We start from the raw sequence: 14708 nt of genomic DNA, 5'->3' as shown, positions 1-14708 counted from the left end.
TCAAATATGTCAGAAAAATGCCCCCATCAAAGTGGGGGACTCACAAAAAATATACCAAAAAAATACCACTTGGAAATAGCTATCCGGGACTCGAACCAGCTAAAATAGGTTTTACTTTTTTTCGTTTTTAAAACGTTGTTATGTACAAATAGGTTAAAAATTAGTTTCAGTTGATTGATTAATTAGTTATTTACATTTTGTAATACATAAAACCACTGAAAATGAATTTTCTAACTTACCGTTACTGCAATGGTATTTCCTGGTATTTCCATTGTATTTTCCTGGTATTTCCTTGGTATTTTCCATTGTCTGCAGGGCGGTCTCACTGTTGTGCACATTTTTTTGTTTGTGAATTTGTTTCCATGAATTAAGAGGTAATTTTAGTCAAGTTTTTTAGTCAAGTTCTGTGAACTCGTTGAATCGTGGAGTTTGACCAACTTGGCTACATATAGTACATATAGTTTGCGTCGGTTTGCCGTTGAAGTGCGTGGGTCGTTATTTTTTGTTGTTTTGTGTGTTTTACGCGTCTGTGTGGCAAAAGTGGCGAAGCAGCAGTTGCGTCGCCTGGAATTTCGTGATATTACCATTGTTTTACCGTTTTCTTTGCATGGCATCCGCCATTTTTCGCAGAGATGGCGACCTATTTCGGGGTCTATATCCCGACGACGGGACTGATTGAGGGCCTGGCATCCCACTGTGCGGGTTCCATAGCGGCGGTGAACATAAAGCCAACCATTCCGGCATCTCCATTGGGATCAGGATCTGAATCTGGATCGCCACCCGGTTCGGGAATGCCCTCCCAATCGGTTAACCCGGAGGATGCCGTTAAGTACGAGGATCCCGACTTTCCACGTAAGTAGGAGCGAGACGGAGTGAGGGTGTGTATGTGTGGCGTTCCAGTTATTTGCCGCTTGTTGCTGTTGTGATACCCTGTAATCGGTGGGCGTGAGCGGTTCGTGGGTTAGTTCATGGTTGGAACATCTTTCAGTATTCGGAGAACTTTCAAGCTATGACTTGCTTATGTATGTTATTATAATTATTATTACTACCTATAGAGATATGTCTTTATAGGTAGTAATAATAATAATAATAACATATCTCTATAGGTAATAATAATAACATACCCATAGATCACTTTAATAAGTTATATAGTCATACTATCAAAAAATTCAGTTTTGTTATTGGTAGTGATTTTGTACAATTCAACAGCTGTTTGAAGTTTGCTTTTCTAAAGGAGTTGAAAACTTCAGGCTATTTCATAGCGGAAATTAACCCCTAATTCTGTTGAAGATTACCAAAAAGTGGAACAAGCACATTCATGATCAAAACTGCGTCGTGTTTGTATTTGTTTTGAAATTCTCCAAGACAAGTTTTAAGCACCCCTTCCAGATGAATTTAAGTTTCATCAGGGGAGTGGATTTCTTTCCAGTGAACAAGAATATTCTTGTGCATTTTAGTGTATATATTTTGCATATCCATTTTCAATAAAAATGGGATTTTTAATCGGTAACAAATAGTGTAATAATAATAGTAAGTAGTAACAGTAGTAAATTAAATTGAATTTCGTATACAAATGTATAGAGAATAGATCTCCAGGGTATTCCCACTTCGGGAGTTCTACTCTTTTTATTAATTTCGCTGTTATTCCGCGCCATGACTAACTGTCCATGAAGAAGTTTCCATGTGTGTGTTCAAAACTTCTGAGAATCGAGAAATATAAAACAAAATAATCGGGGCTTGCGCAGCCATCTCGCTCGCACAGTCGATTTCCTTGTCTGGGAGTGGTTATTCGATTTAATTATAAACAAATGGTGAACGATTGCAATTACCTGCTTAATTAGATGCAACTATTTCGCTCTCGCTCACTCCACGCCATCTCTTTCCCACTTTAATCCAATTAAATGCGCTTCGAAAACAATAACCGATTGGGGCGAGTTCATCCACATCCAATAGCCATTCCAGGCAATGCCCAAAATGGATGCATTACTAGGACCTTGACCTGTCAGCTCTCTCTTCCCATCGTTCTTCTTCCAGCAGTCGCACAGCCGCGGTCAAAATAATAGGTTTATCTTTGTTTATGGAGAGTACTTCAAACAGTACAAACAGTTTGAAAACATTAACATAGAAAAGTTTACCTTTTCCTGCATTGCTTTAAAAATAATAATAATAAAATCGGGGTTTTTCCGTCAAATTTGTTTTAGAAATTTTATTTTGACTTGTAATCTTTTTTTAACATAATAAATATTGGAAATATTTTTAATTATTGGAAAGTGTATTTTATTAGTTTGATACATTTTTCTTTTAATCGGTTTTCCTTTTACAATATCCTGACTTATGTTTTTAAAACCTTTAAAGAAAAGCTGAAACAATTTTAAACTCCCGAAACGGATGTATCTGTATATCAGGCAGTATCTCAAGTGTTATTTATACTGCAAGCTGCAGGGCAAGAAACCCGAAAAAAGTGTGTGCGCGTACTTTTAGCGTCCCCGGATCCAATATTTATATACCCCCAGCTTTGCCGGCTGGTGTTATTGTGGGTAGTGTCTGTCCCTGTTTCTGGCCCCAGTCCCTTTCCCTTGTCCCATGTCCCTGTCATTTGGCCCAAGTCAACAGTCGTTGCCCAGAAATAAAAAAAAAGAGAGCTAAGAACAGTAAAATCAATTCAAGTCGAATAATGAGATACCCTACAAGAGGGAAATTAAAAAATATATATTTTTGGGATACACATATTTAGACTATGAACAATTTTATAGGTTGGTTACACGAATAATAACTTGATAAGTTAAAATTCTACCTAAAAGTAAAAAAGTTACAAGATGTGGTATTCAAAATGTACTCAAAACTTATTTATAACCAGAACAATTTGAAACAAATACCAAAAAGTAATCTCTCTTTGCCCCATAAAATATAAAACGCCTACATACAAATAATTAGTGTCAAATAAATCATATAGAAAATGTCTTACTTTTTGAACTTTCATACGTAGAATCTGTGGACCCACTGTTGTTAGTTCCACATGCTATATGTTTAGCTTTTATCAGATCTTTGATTAGAACTATATCCCCATGGCGGTGATGTTTTTGCTTCTAGCTTTTTTCTGTTTTTGTTTTGCTCGCACATTGCGAAGAGTTGAAAGTAAATTTAATTATGGCATACCCGCTAATTTCGTGGGGTAATGTTGAGAAAAGTATATGAAATGTTTGTACGCCACAGCTGCGATCTAAATATATTTATATCCGCTTTTGTTTTTTATAAATTCAACAAGTGAAATTGAAATGGGCTAGTTAGCCACAAGTGTTCAAAGGTTTTGAAAGTGTCTTACTAGATTTTTAGAGTGTTGCAAGGACAATAAAATGTAATATATATATAAATAAATAGTAATGGTTACATTTTTAACAATTAAATTGGTATAAAGAGTATCTGCGGACTTGAATATTATTTTGTGATAATTCATCATAAATATTATAATCGTTAAATTCTCAAAATTATATTCTTTTAAATATTATTTTGCTTGTTAAATTATTTTACCCAAATTCATTTAAGTTTAAATATTTCCGAAAAGATCTGGATGTTTTCTCTTTATGTAAATTGCTTACGTTCGTTGCCAAATTTGTGACCCAGTAAATACGTACATATCTTTGAAATCAGTGACGATTTGAGACCAAAACTGGTGGTACTCCCGATAAGGCAGGGCCTCGGAAAATTGGCCGGCGTTGTGCCAACAACTGCGTCACACGCATGAACCACGCCACCCAACGCCCCCTCCTATTTGTTTTGATTTTGTTTTGCTCCGAACAATCCTCGGCATTCCGCCACTCGTTCAGTATTCGCCATTCGCCAAACCGATGGCGTGACCGTCCGACTGAGCCAGCTCATTTATTAATGGTCTATTCCTCTCGATGCCCACACATCGTCACCACCACCACGGTCATCACGGAGCAGCTGACTCGCCACTGTGGCTGGTCTTCACAGATAAATCCAAGGCGCTGGACGTCCTGCGGCACTACAAGGAGGCCCGCCTGCGCGAGTTCCCCAATCTGGAGCAGGCGGAGAGCTACGTCCAGTTCGGGTTCGAGAGCATCGAGGCGCTCAAGAGATTTGGCAAGGCCAAGTCCGAAAGCAGTGGGTACACACACATCTGTGCTATAGAGCTATTTAATTCTCATACCCCCTTTTTTTATTTTAGAGCCCATTCCGCTGAGCGGCGGCAACGGCTACAAGAGCTCGTCGGGCTCCACGGACAGTTCGTGCTCCTCCTCGCCGACGGGAGCGGGCGGCGGGAGCAGTCCCTCGATGTCCAGCCTACTGCTCAGCAGCTCGCCCACCTCCTCGCCGAGCAGCACTAGCCACATCATTGCCAATGGCCGCCAGCAACAACAGTTGCAGCAACATCATCAGCCTCAACAGCAACAGCAGCAGCAGCAGCAGGATTTGTTCGGAGAACGTCCTCCGTTCCGGGCGCCAAGCAAACAGGAACTGGTGGAGTTTCGCAAGCAAATCGAGGGTGGCCACATCGAACGGGTCAAGCGGATCATATGGGAGAACCCTCGATTCTTGATCAGCAGCGGCGACAAGCCGACCAGCCTGAAGGAGGGCTGTCGCTATAATGCCATGCACATCTGTGCCCAGGTCAACAAGGCCAGGATCGCCCAGTTGCTGCTGAAGACCGTTTCGGATCGGGAGTTTGCCCAGCTGTATGTGGGCAAGAAGGGCAGCGGCAAGATGTGCTCGGACCTCAACAAGAGCCTGCTGGACTACTACCTAAACATGCCGGACAAGGCCCGTGGCGAGACGCCGCTCCACTTCGCTGCGAAGAACGGCCATGTGGCCATGGTCGAGGTGCTCATCACATATCCGGAATGCAAGTCGCTTAAAAATCACGAGGGCAAGGAGCCCAGGGAAGTGAGTTACCAGTTGGGAACCGCCCTTACCATCTATCAATATGTAACCTGTTCTGTTCTTGCCCCCCCTATAGATTATCTGCCAGCGTAATGCGCAGGCCGCCCATGTGACCCTCGTAAAGCTGGAGCTGCTCCTGCATGATCCGCACTTCGTGCCCGTGGTGAGATCTTCATCGAACACACTGCCCCCAAAAGTGGGTAAACCGTTCTCGCCCAAGGACCCACCGGTGAGTGTTTATTTGCAATGTAAGGCAGTTTATTTACGTGCATTTGAATTCAGTTCGTATTCCATCATCTTATTCCTATTAAATTGGTATGAATTTACGCTTGGGTTTTCTAGAAAATCGTTTGTGTATATGAAATTCAAAACACTAGACAGGACAAGAACTCTAGATACTGAATAAGATAGCAGCTTTGTTCCCTAAGATTTACTTACAATCGGGGGTGTCACAAAAATCTCTTCAGGCGAAATGTATGTAAGCAGCAATACAAGTTTCCCTTGATTTCTGTGACACTCCCAATTGAGGGAGTTATGTTTTTCCTTGCATATTGAATTACGAACTAATCTTCTTGAGTTTTACAGAGCCTGCAACAGAAGACGGACGAGTGCGAGGGTCTGAGCGTGGACCTGACAATCAGTGCGCTGGCGGGACCCATGTCCCGCGAGAAAGCAATGAACTTCTACCGCCGCTGGAAGACACCGCCAAGGGTCAACAGCAATGTGATGTCGCCGCTGGCCAGCTCGCCGTTTAGCTCGCCGGTGAAGGTGACGCCGAGCCACTCGAGTCCCGTCCAGGCGGGGCGTCGCCTGCTCTTCGGTCCGCTGGCGGCGACCACCAGCTCACCGAAACGCCCGCCGAACGTGCCCAATGGCACCAGTGAGTGCGAAAACAATAACAATAATAATGTCAAGCCTGCGTATCCGCTGGAGACGCCAGCCACACCTATACGCCAGATGAAACCGGATTTATTCATGGCCTATCGCAGCAACCACAGCGTCGCCTCGATGGCCGATGATTCCATGTTGCTGGACATGAGTCTCAGCTGCAGCATGAACGCGTCGCTGAACGACAGTTTCCGCGAGCGGCACATCAAGAACTCGGACATTGAGAAGGGTCTGGAGGTGGTGGGCCGCGAACTGGCGCGCCAGGAGCAGTTGGAGTGGCGCGAGTACTGGGACTTTCTTGACTCCTTCGTCGACATCTGCTCGCCCGACGGACTGGCCCGCCTGGAAGCGTACTTTTTGGACAGGACCGAGCAGCTGGCGGAGAAGGCGGAAACGGTCTGGAACTTTTCCCATCTGCATCAGTATTTGGATTTGATGTCAGGCGAGCAGCAGCAGCAGTCGCGCAAGGACAGGAATGCGTCTGCAGCCGCGACTTCGCAATCCGCCGGGGTCATGACTCCGTACACATGCGTGGAGAAGTCGCTGCAGGTGTTTGCCAAGCGCATCACCAAAACGATGATCAACAAGATCGGCAACATGGTGTCCATCAACGACACGCTGCTCTGCGAGCTCAAAAGACTGAAATCGCTGATTGTCAGCTTTAAGGTGGGCTGCTCTCTTCATTGTACATATATATATACACTTTGTATTATCGAAGCTAACATTTATTTTGTAAACCTTGCAGGATGATGCGCGCTTTATAAGCGTGGACTTTAGCAAGGTGCATTCGCGCATCGCCCACCTGGTGGCCAGCTATGTGACCCATTCCCAGGAGGTGAGCGTGGCCATGCGCCTGCAGCTTCTGCAGATGCTCCGCTCCTTGCGCCAATTGCTGGGCGATGAGGGTGGCCGGGAGCAGCATTTGGGCTGCGTGTGCGGCAGCCTGCTGCTGATGCTGGAGCAGGCCCCTACCAGCGCCGTACATCTGCCGGACACTCTGAAGACCGAGGAGCTCTGCTCCGCCGCCTGGGAGACGGAGCAGGGATGCGTCTGCCTGTGGGACGCCAATCTCAGTCGGAAGACCAGTCGGCGCAAGCGCACCAAATCGCTGCTGGCAGCTGCCGTTCAGTCGCTGTCGCAGGACACAGCGGCATCGGCATCTGCATCCACATCCACGGGAACGGGAACCACCGCCATGCACGTCTCGCTAAGCCTGGGAGCGACCAGCTTCGGGACGCCGAGGGCAGTCGTCGTGGCGCATCCAAGCGACGACGAGGACGAGGACAGCGACGAATACGACAACTTTGTAAGCTTTAAATTTTATTACCCTGTTAGTCTATTTAAACTATTTAATCATGTTAAATGTTTTTCTTTCGTCAAGTACGACTGCTTGTTGCCGAATGAGAGCAGCAGCGAGGACGAGGATAACTTCCGAACGCCGCCAGAGAGCCTGTCGCCGCGCATGTCCGTGGACTTGGAGCCGCCCTACGATCTGTTCATATTCGGGTGGGATTCCTCTTAGACTTGACTCTTCCCTATGTGTATATTCAATGCATCATTCGCCTTGCAGAAACGAGCCAACCAAGCGGGATTTGGATGTGCTGAGGGCCCTTTCCAATATAGACGTGGAGAAGGAGACACTGCCGCATGTCTACGCCTGGAAGACTGCCATGGAGAGCTTTTCCAGTGCCGAAATGAATCTGTGAGTCAATTGTGATCATAAAATATATATAATCAGCACATATTTAATTTGTAAAACATTGATGAACCTGCATCCTTTTGTACTTTATATGTTTATTTAGTAACTTTCAAAACAATTGCCTGAAAGGCTTTGATATCATTGTGCTATAATTAACTTATTTTATTTAAAGTGATTTTAATATTCCTTGGTCATTTCTTTTGCAGCTTTCCATCGCCGAAGAACGTGAAGGTTCAAAAGCCAGACCCTTGGCTACCGGCACCGAGTGCTAACCACAACAGCCAGCCATTGCTGCATTCCAAGCGGATCCTGACCACCCCCAAGCTGAATGCCGTATCCGCTGGGAGACGTGGCTCCGGACCCGGACCTTCGACGCCGCCCCGCCTGCAGCGCACTCCGTCCGCCGCCAGTATTCAAGTTCAAGTTGCAACCCCCACGAATGGCGCAGTCGTTGGAGCTCCTCCTTCGTCGCCGGCCTTGGGTTTCGCTGCCCTGGCGGCGGCGTCGCGGACATTCAAAACGCCCCTGAACAAGATGCGCGGATTGTTTAGCCAATATCGCGAGGCGGCCGATGAGGAGGTGGACTGCACGCCGATCGGCAACAGATACGCCCATTAGTACCCCGAACCCCCCCATTTTTTTAACCTACATTTTAAAAAAGAAATAAAACAGTGAAGTTAACTTTTTAAATTATAAAAACAAATCGATTTTCGATGGAATTTCGCATCTGGCATGTACTATTGAATTATTATAACTTGTCCTAACGGTTATTATGAAATACATTGAAATTCATATTTTTTTTACTTATTTAAAACTTTTTGTTTAACATTTCCTAAATAGTAAGCCAATATATTTTAAATTGCCAGCTCGTTGAGTCAAGTGCATTTCTAAATACATTTTAAATTTATTTCGGATGAGGACTGCGACTAAAAGCGAAATTAGCGCAACAAATTGTGGTAGAGCAGCACCGTAGAAAGCCATATAAGCAATTACCATTAATCACACAAAGGGACGGACAGTGGAATGGACACCTGAACGCATGGCAAGATCGGGGCTCAAAGGAGCATTCTTCGCCACCGATCGATCTTGCTGCTCGATGCAATGCAAAACGAGAAACTGAAACCGCTTGGCACAGAAAAAGCGATAAAATAAAAAGAATTTAAAGGAAAAGAAAGCAAAAAAAATGTTTATCGAAGCCAGTATACCCATAGATTCTAGCCCAGCTCATGGGGATCCCCTCGACCAACTCGACCGTGTCTCGTTTACTCTCAATTTCTTATTTATGAGAGTGCCGCCGACGACGGTGTCCAGCGATCTTGGATTACAATGGGTATACTCTACTGGCAGCAGGTGTACCCGAGTATTAACCAAACTGAAATTTAATTTTTTCAATTATTTTGTCCATTTTAAGATTCGCTAATATTTGAAGAGTCCATCAGAGTGATTGGTAGTAATTAAATTAAAATTTATATATTGAAGTATAGACATTTCCCCAGAAATCGTTTTCTTAGGGATAAAATCATAAAATATGACTAGTAACTATTAAAAATTCAGTTGAGTTTTTAAAATTACCCTAAGATGTGTCTAAAAGTAGGCAACAGTATCTCTTACTTATTCAAAACCTTATTACATTTTTCACTTTCCAAAACTTTAGGGCTCTACCCAGGGTATTATTGGGCCTTAACTTTCCGGGCAGTCCTTCCCTGTTGTCTCTTATTTTCTGCTCCTCTTCTTTTGTCAACTGGAGCAGAAGGCGGTGGGGCAGAGACGTGGGGCATGTTGAGGGTCCCGAGGAGTAGCCAACAAATTTGTTGCAATTGCCGTTTCGCCCAGTGGTCGAGCAACTTTTCAATGGCAGGGCTTTGACAAATGATCGCTGATAAGAAACCGAACCGAGGGAGAATGCTAAAAGCGAAACAAATTGAGAGGCTTTAAGGCGGTATTCGGTGGTGTTCTGTTCTGCCCCATAAGTGGGTCGCAATGCCCCGGCCTAGTATCAAAGATTATACAATAAAGGAATATTTTGTAAGACGAGTTTCAGCAGTAGAGTCCGCATTTTGTTAAAAACACTGCATATTATTATTATATTCACAATTTTTATAATGTATTTCTTGAAGTTCCTATATTGTAAGGTGGTTCTGAATCACCAATCCAAGTATCGTATTTGTGTGATTTCCCATCTAAGAGTAATTGTGATACTTGCTTTTTAAAAAAGTACTACAGATATTTCCCCTTTCCTTTACCTTTTTATGTCATGGCAACCCCCGGGATCCTTGGGGTTGGATAATTTATGCTAGGGTCCGTTAGGATTTCCTTTAACCCAAGATCGGCAAATAACAATTCTAAATTGACTTGTACAAGAAATTTTAAAATGTACTTCCTGAGTTTAAAGGCAAGTAAATATTTTTTGTTAAAAATGCAAGTTAAGATGGACAATCGTTCCTAAACGTACTCCAACTTACATGTGTAATATAGCCATCAATGAAATGAAGAATATCAATAACACGAATTGTTCATTAGCCCACAGATACACTAATATAATATATGCAAAAAACCCTACGTACGTAGGGTTAATGCGGGGTAAAGGGACCCCATGCGACTGGCGCCAGTGGCTCCGATTATCTGACCACCGCCATCAGGGTCAACTCATTCCAGCAGTTCTTTTGTTCGCCCCAGACCCAGTCCCAGTTCCAGTCCCAGCCCAAAACCGAAAACCAAAAAAACCGAAGGCCCGAAAGTCCCGAAAATTCAAAACCCCTTTCTGGACTCTTTGTGAAACTTGAGAACACTCAATGATTAACCAAAAAAACAAAAACAAAAAAAGGAAGGAAAAATAAAAACGGGGAAAGAGAGAGGGCGAAAGAGCAAACAAAGAGAGTCTGGGCCGTGTCAGAAGTTCACACAAAACTTGTGAAGTTCCTCCGATCCTTGGAGTGAAGTGGCTCCGAGTGGAGTGGCCTGGCTATCCCAGTTCCTATCCCTATCGCCATATAGGAATATGCGATTTTTGCGGAATGCAAGGCGGCGCCGGAAGCTGTTCAGACAGCCCCGACCAATTAGCCAGCCATCTATCCAGCTGCATTCGGTAGCCGGACTAACCCACAATTGCGCAGGAATTAAAGCAAGTCCCTGACCTTAATATAGTCAGGGGCGTTACGTAAAAGGTTAGGACTCAACAGTTCTTGGAACCGAGTTATAGACACACTGCAAAGCCTCACACATTTTGTTTAATTAATATATCATAACACTATAAAAAAAAATTTATTTATAAAAAAGTCTTTATCTTACCTAACATATAATCCATCTTCTTATCATGTTTTCATGGGTTTAAATATTAATTTAATGTTAGGCCAATTTTTAAAATCGTTATTAGGGCTAAAATAATTAATTACATTAATTGTAATAATATTTTTTATATAATAACTTTTTGTAGTCCCATCTTCATAACGTTTTTATTCATAGTTTTATAAATCCCTCTGTAAGGCTTAAATATTTATTTAAAGTCAAACCATTTTATAAATATTTTGTTCCTATAACTACGATTATTCCAGAGTACATACAAACATACACAGATCTAGATAGTCCACGTTAACTGCCCCAATTCGAAGGATTAATCAGAGGCATGCAAGCGGCGTTACATAAACAATGAAAGGCTTTTAGGACCTGCAAATGGAACCGCACGCAGGTGGACTAATGAGCCACGCATCGATTCGGTTTTTGGGGCAATCTCTGCACACAGTATTGTACTGCCCGGTGTATATTCAGTCCGGGTGTTGACTTTGGACCGGATGCCAGGGCATCGATTTTGAGAGTTCGATTCGGAGCCGCGTGGGCGAGCGATGTTCCTGAAACGGAAATGCCGCAAGAGAAACGCCATCCGCCGGAGTCCAGAAGGCAGCGCGGCCTCCAGACGTTGGTCATCTTTCGGCGCAGCCTCATCTATCAGACAAAGGAGTTCTTCCAGAACTCGACGCTCCACGGAGTGCGCTACATTGCCGAAACGGGCCGGCCCATCGGCGAGAAGTTCATGTGGTTCTGTTTCACATCGATCGGAGCGGTCACCGCACTGGTCATCATCATGAGCCTCTGGGAGAAGTTCCAGACCAATCCGACCATTACGGGCCTGGACACCGACTTTCACAACCAGAACGTGGTCTTTCCCACCACCGTCGTCTGTCCGGAGGCGCCTTTTGACCACGAAAAGACCTATGAGAGGGTTTACAATACCCTGGCGTAAGTACACTATAGTAATAAGTACAGTTGTGCTTTAAAAACTAGGGAAAAGGTGCCCGTGTTGAAAGTTTTGATTATTTATATTGATAATATTACATATCATTTTGTGTATCGATTTAACCCGATAAGCAACTACGACGAGGCCCAGGCTCAAATGTACACCCCGTTCCTGCGCCTGCTGACCTCCCTGAACTTCGATAGCATCCGGGATGCCAAGGTGCTGGCCCAGCCGATTCCGCAGAATCTGCTGGATGCGAAAACCATCCGGGAGTGGGCCTTCGAAGGACACATTAGCTGCGAAAGCACCTTCGTGTCCTGCAAGTATCGCGACGAGGAGATACCCTGTTGCGACCACTTCGAGCCCATTTACACGGAGCACGGCTTTTGCTACGCCTTTAACAGCAGGTTCAAGTCCACAGCCACCGAAGAGTGAGTATCATGTGGTCTTCACCTGATCTTGGATTTATCGGGTGTACCTATATGTATGATGTATTGCAGTCTCAAGACGGGTGCACCTCATGATCTCTACGAAACCGACAAGAAGTGGGCGCTCTTCTTTGTGCCCAACAGCACTTCAAGTGTAAGTTGTTGTTAACATCAGGTTATAATCTTCATCCCGCGAATTCTTCAGTTTCAAGGGAATCGAGAAGAGCTCTTCTTAACCAGCTCCAAAAACATTTGATATCATTTTTGTATCGGATGTAAGATGTTGTTAACATCAGGTTATAATCTTCATACCGCGAATTCTTCAGTTTCAAGGGAATTGAGAAGAGCTCTTCTTAATCAGCTTCAAAAACATTTGATATCATTTTTGTATCGGATGTAAGATGTTGTTAACATCATGTTAAAATCTTCATCTCGCGAATTCTTCAGTATAATTCATTTATTTTTGTATCCCCAAGCAGATCTTCATCTTCTCGAACGAGGAATACTTTGGTTCAGACTTTAATGCGCAGATCGATTGGTCGGAGCCACAGCTGGTGGAGGTGAGGATCTCGAAGAAGAACACCTACACCACGGACGATGCCCGCCAGCTGTCCATTGGCCAGAGGAAGTGCATCTTCAGCGACGAGGTGAAGCTGAACTATTTTCCGGACGCCTATACCTTCTCATCCTGCATGAAGCAGTGTCGCATGAACAAGGCCATCAAGCTTTGCAAGTGCAATCCGCCCTTCTACAAGCCCATAGGTGGGATCTCGAGGACCGCAAGTGAAGTTATATGTACTTACGTACCCTCTGTTTCTTACAGCCAATGTGCCCATGTGCATGGTCAAGGACTTCGATTGCCTCGATGAGTTTAAGACGAACATCACCAACATCAAGGACTGTCTGCAGTGTGAGCTCAGCTGCTCGAAGACGGTCTTCAACATTGATAAGCTCATCAAAATGTATGAGTATTCTAGTATTTTGCCAAAGAAGAAACCAAGATCTTGTCAATTTTGCAGAGTGGACCGACCAGAAGCCCAAGGTGTGCTGGTGGAGTTCCTCACCTGGCCGATTATTCGCTATAAACGTGAGGTCCTTTTCGGCTGGGTGGATCTGCTGGTGTCCTTCGGCGGAATCGCCAGTCTTTTTCTCGGATTTTCACTGCTTTCAGGTGTGGAGATAATCTACTATTTTACCCTGCGTGCCTGCTGTATGGTCTATAAAAATCGGGTTAGTTATACCTTTGATATTAATAATATCGAAAGTAAATAACTTGATTAATTACAGAAAGAGCTGTACGAGATCGAGGAGCAAATCCGTCTGGAGCCCCCACCCAAAATAGACTTGAATCTTACTTTGAAATCGCACTCGAAGCCAAGGGTTGGGGATATGCCCACTTCGGCGGTGCTGAAGGTGAAACCAGCGGAGGAAACCAGGGGACCACAAAATCCCTTGGGGGGTTATTCCAGAAAACATGGAAAGGTAGGTCCATTGAACGACTAACTCTGATAATTGAATGAAAAACCTCTTCTTCAGGACTTTTCGAACCACACAAAGAACTATTATAAAACACCTAAAGTTTTACCCGACTATGGATACCCAAGTAATAAAAAAAATCCCTGGACAACTTACGATCATTCGCAATATATGCCTTAGCTCCTTAAACACGCAATCGTTTTTATAAATAAAAACTAAAATACTAATGAACAAATACAACTGCGGCAAATGCAATAATTATTTAAATATAAATTACGAGCAAAATCATTAAGATATCCGCTTTGATTTATTCAGTAGCAGATCAAATCAATTAAGAGCATTAACCAACAAGCAAACGATATATTAATATCCAAAAACCCTAAAAAAATACTAAAATCATACAGCTGTGCTTTAAATAATGTTTGAATGTGCATTTTAATAAAAATTGAACTATTAATTGTTTCTTACTTCATTCTTCTTTCATTAATATTAGTGGAACATAAAAAAAGGCATTGAATTGGTTTTATTTTAAGACTTTATTAATTTTTTTTAATAAAATATTATAATTTTTTTAGGACAATATTATACAATATTATTTTGAACACAGCTGTAGATTAAAGAACCAATAAATAATATTTTATCCGACAAGGAAAATAATCAGCTTCCAATGCACCCGCCGCTGCGAAAAGTAAATACTCCTATCTTGTAGCTTACATTTTTCCAATATATATATTGTATCACCCTCGTATATGTGCACCAGCAATAAAGAAATATCCGATAGTGAAATACTTTCGACTGCCTCTGGAATGTTTCGATGGGTTTTGCTCCCAATTAAACTTCAGTTCTGTGCTGCATACTTTGCGGCGCCCCGGGTTCACTGCACCGCGGTGGTTGAAAGGGGGAAAGCGTGGTAAGCGGGTGGTAAACTAACCGCCGACCCACCCGCAAAGCTCCCATCTTCAGATCCCGCTGCATCTGTGGCTCCCGACCCGAAACCCTAAACCCAGACCCGCCCCCAAACCCACTCCCGAAAACCCAGGCATTCAGCCACAGCTCAGCAAAGGCGAAAAGCATTTTTCAGTTAACA

At 43.6% G+C, this 14708-nt stretch overlaps 2 protein-coding genes across 3 annotated transcripts; both read left to right on the top strand.

Moving 5' to 3' along the window:
• Positions 1-319: 319 nt before the first annotated feature.
• Positions 320-8185, top strand: LOC119556678. Of its 2 annotated transcripts, none has more exons than XM_037869043.1 (10): positions 320-374; positions 631-852; positions 3943-4122; positions 4187-4902; positions 4976-5128; positions 5485-6453; positions 6533-7093; positions 7169-7293; positions 7358-7489; positions 7693-8185. In XM_037869043.1, the coding sequence occupies exons 2-10, from the start codon at positions 633-635 to the stop codon at positions 8102-8104; spliced, it is 3468 nt and encodes a 1155-aa protein (XP_037724971.1). In that variant the 5' UTR covers positions 320-374; positions 631-632; the 3' UTR covers positions 8105-8185. The 2 variants fall into 2 exon arrangements, with proteins under 2 accessions (XP_037724971.1, XP_037724972.1); XM_037869044.1 differs by lacking the exon at positions 320-374 and adding an exon at positions 467-483.
• Positions 8186-11046: 2861 nt separating this feature from the next.
• LOC119556818 (sodium channel protein Nach) lies at positions 11047-14151 on the top strand. The gene is made up of 8 exons (XM_037869268.1): positions 11047-11719; positions 11849-12148; positions 12218-12299; positions 12625-12907; positions 12969-13107; positions 13165-13375; positions 13433-13627; positions 13682-14151. The coding sequence occupies exons 1-8, from the start codon at positions 11343-11345 to the stop codon at positions 13799-13801; spliced, it is 1707 nt and encodes a 568-aa protein (XP_037725196.1). The 5' UTR covers positions 11047-11342; the 3' UTR covers positions 13802-14151.
• The last annotated feature ends 557 nt before the right edge of the window (positions 14152-14708 follow it).

Source organism: Drosophila subpulchrella, chromosome X, assembly GCF_014743375.2.
Source record: "Drosophila subpulchrella strain 33 F10 #4 breed RU33 chromosome X, RU_Dsub_v1.1 Primary Assembly, whole genome shotgun sequence".
NCBI lineage: Eukaryota > Metazoa > Arthropoda > Insecta > Diptera > Drosophilidae > Drosophila > Drosophila subpulchrella.
This window is presented reverse-complemented; position numbering and strand designations above follow the sequence as displayed.

Coding starts and splice junctions, on each gene's coding strand:
- LOC119556678 (XM_037869043.1), top strand. CDS start 633: ATGGCGACCTATTTCGGGGTCTATATCCCGACGACGGGACTGATTGAG. Junction 4,123..4,186: donor CAAGGCCAAGTCCGAAAGCA/GTGGGTACACAC, acceptor TTTTTATTTTAG/AGCCCATTCCGCTGAGCGGC. Junction 7,294..7,357: donor TACGATCTGTTCATATTCGG/GTGGGATTCCTC, acceptor TTCGCCTTGCAG/AAACGAGCCAACCAAGCGGG.
- LOC119556818 (XM_037869268.1), top strand. CDS start 11,343: ATGCCGCAAGAGAAACGCCATCCGCCGGAGTCCAGAAGGCAGCGCGGC. Junction 11,720..11,848: donor AGGGTTTACAATACCCTGGC/GTAAGTACACTA, acceptor TAACCCGATAAG/CAACTACGACGAGGCCCAGG. Junction 13,376..13,432: donor GTATGGTCTATAAAAATCGG/GTTAGTTATACC, acceptor GATTAATTACAG/AAAGAGCTGTACGAGATCGA.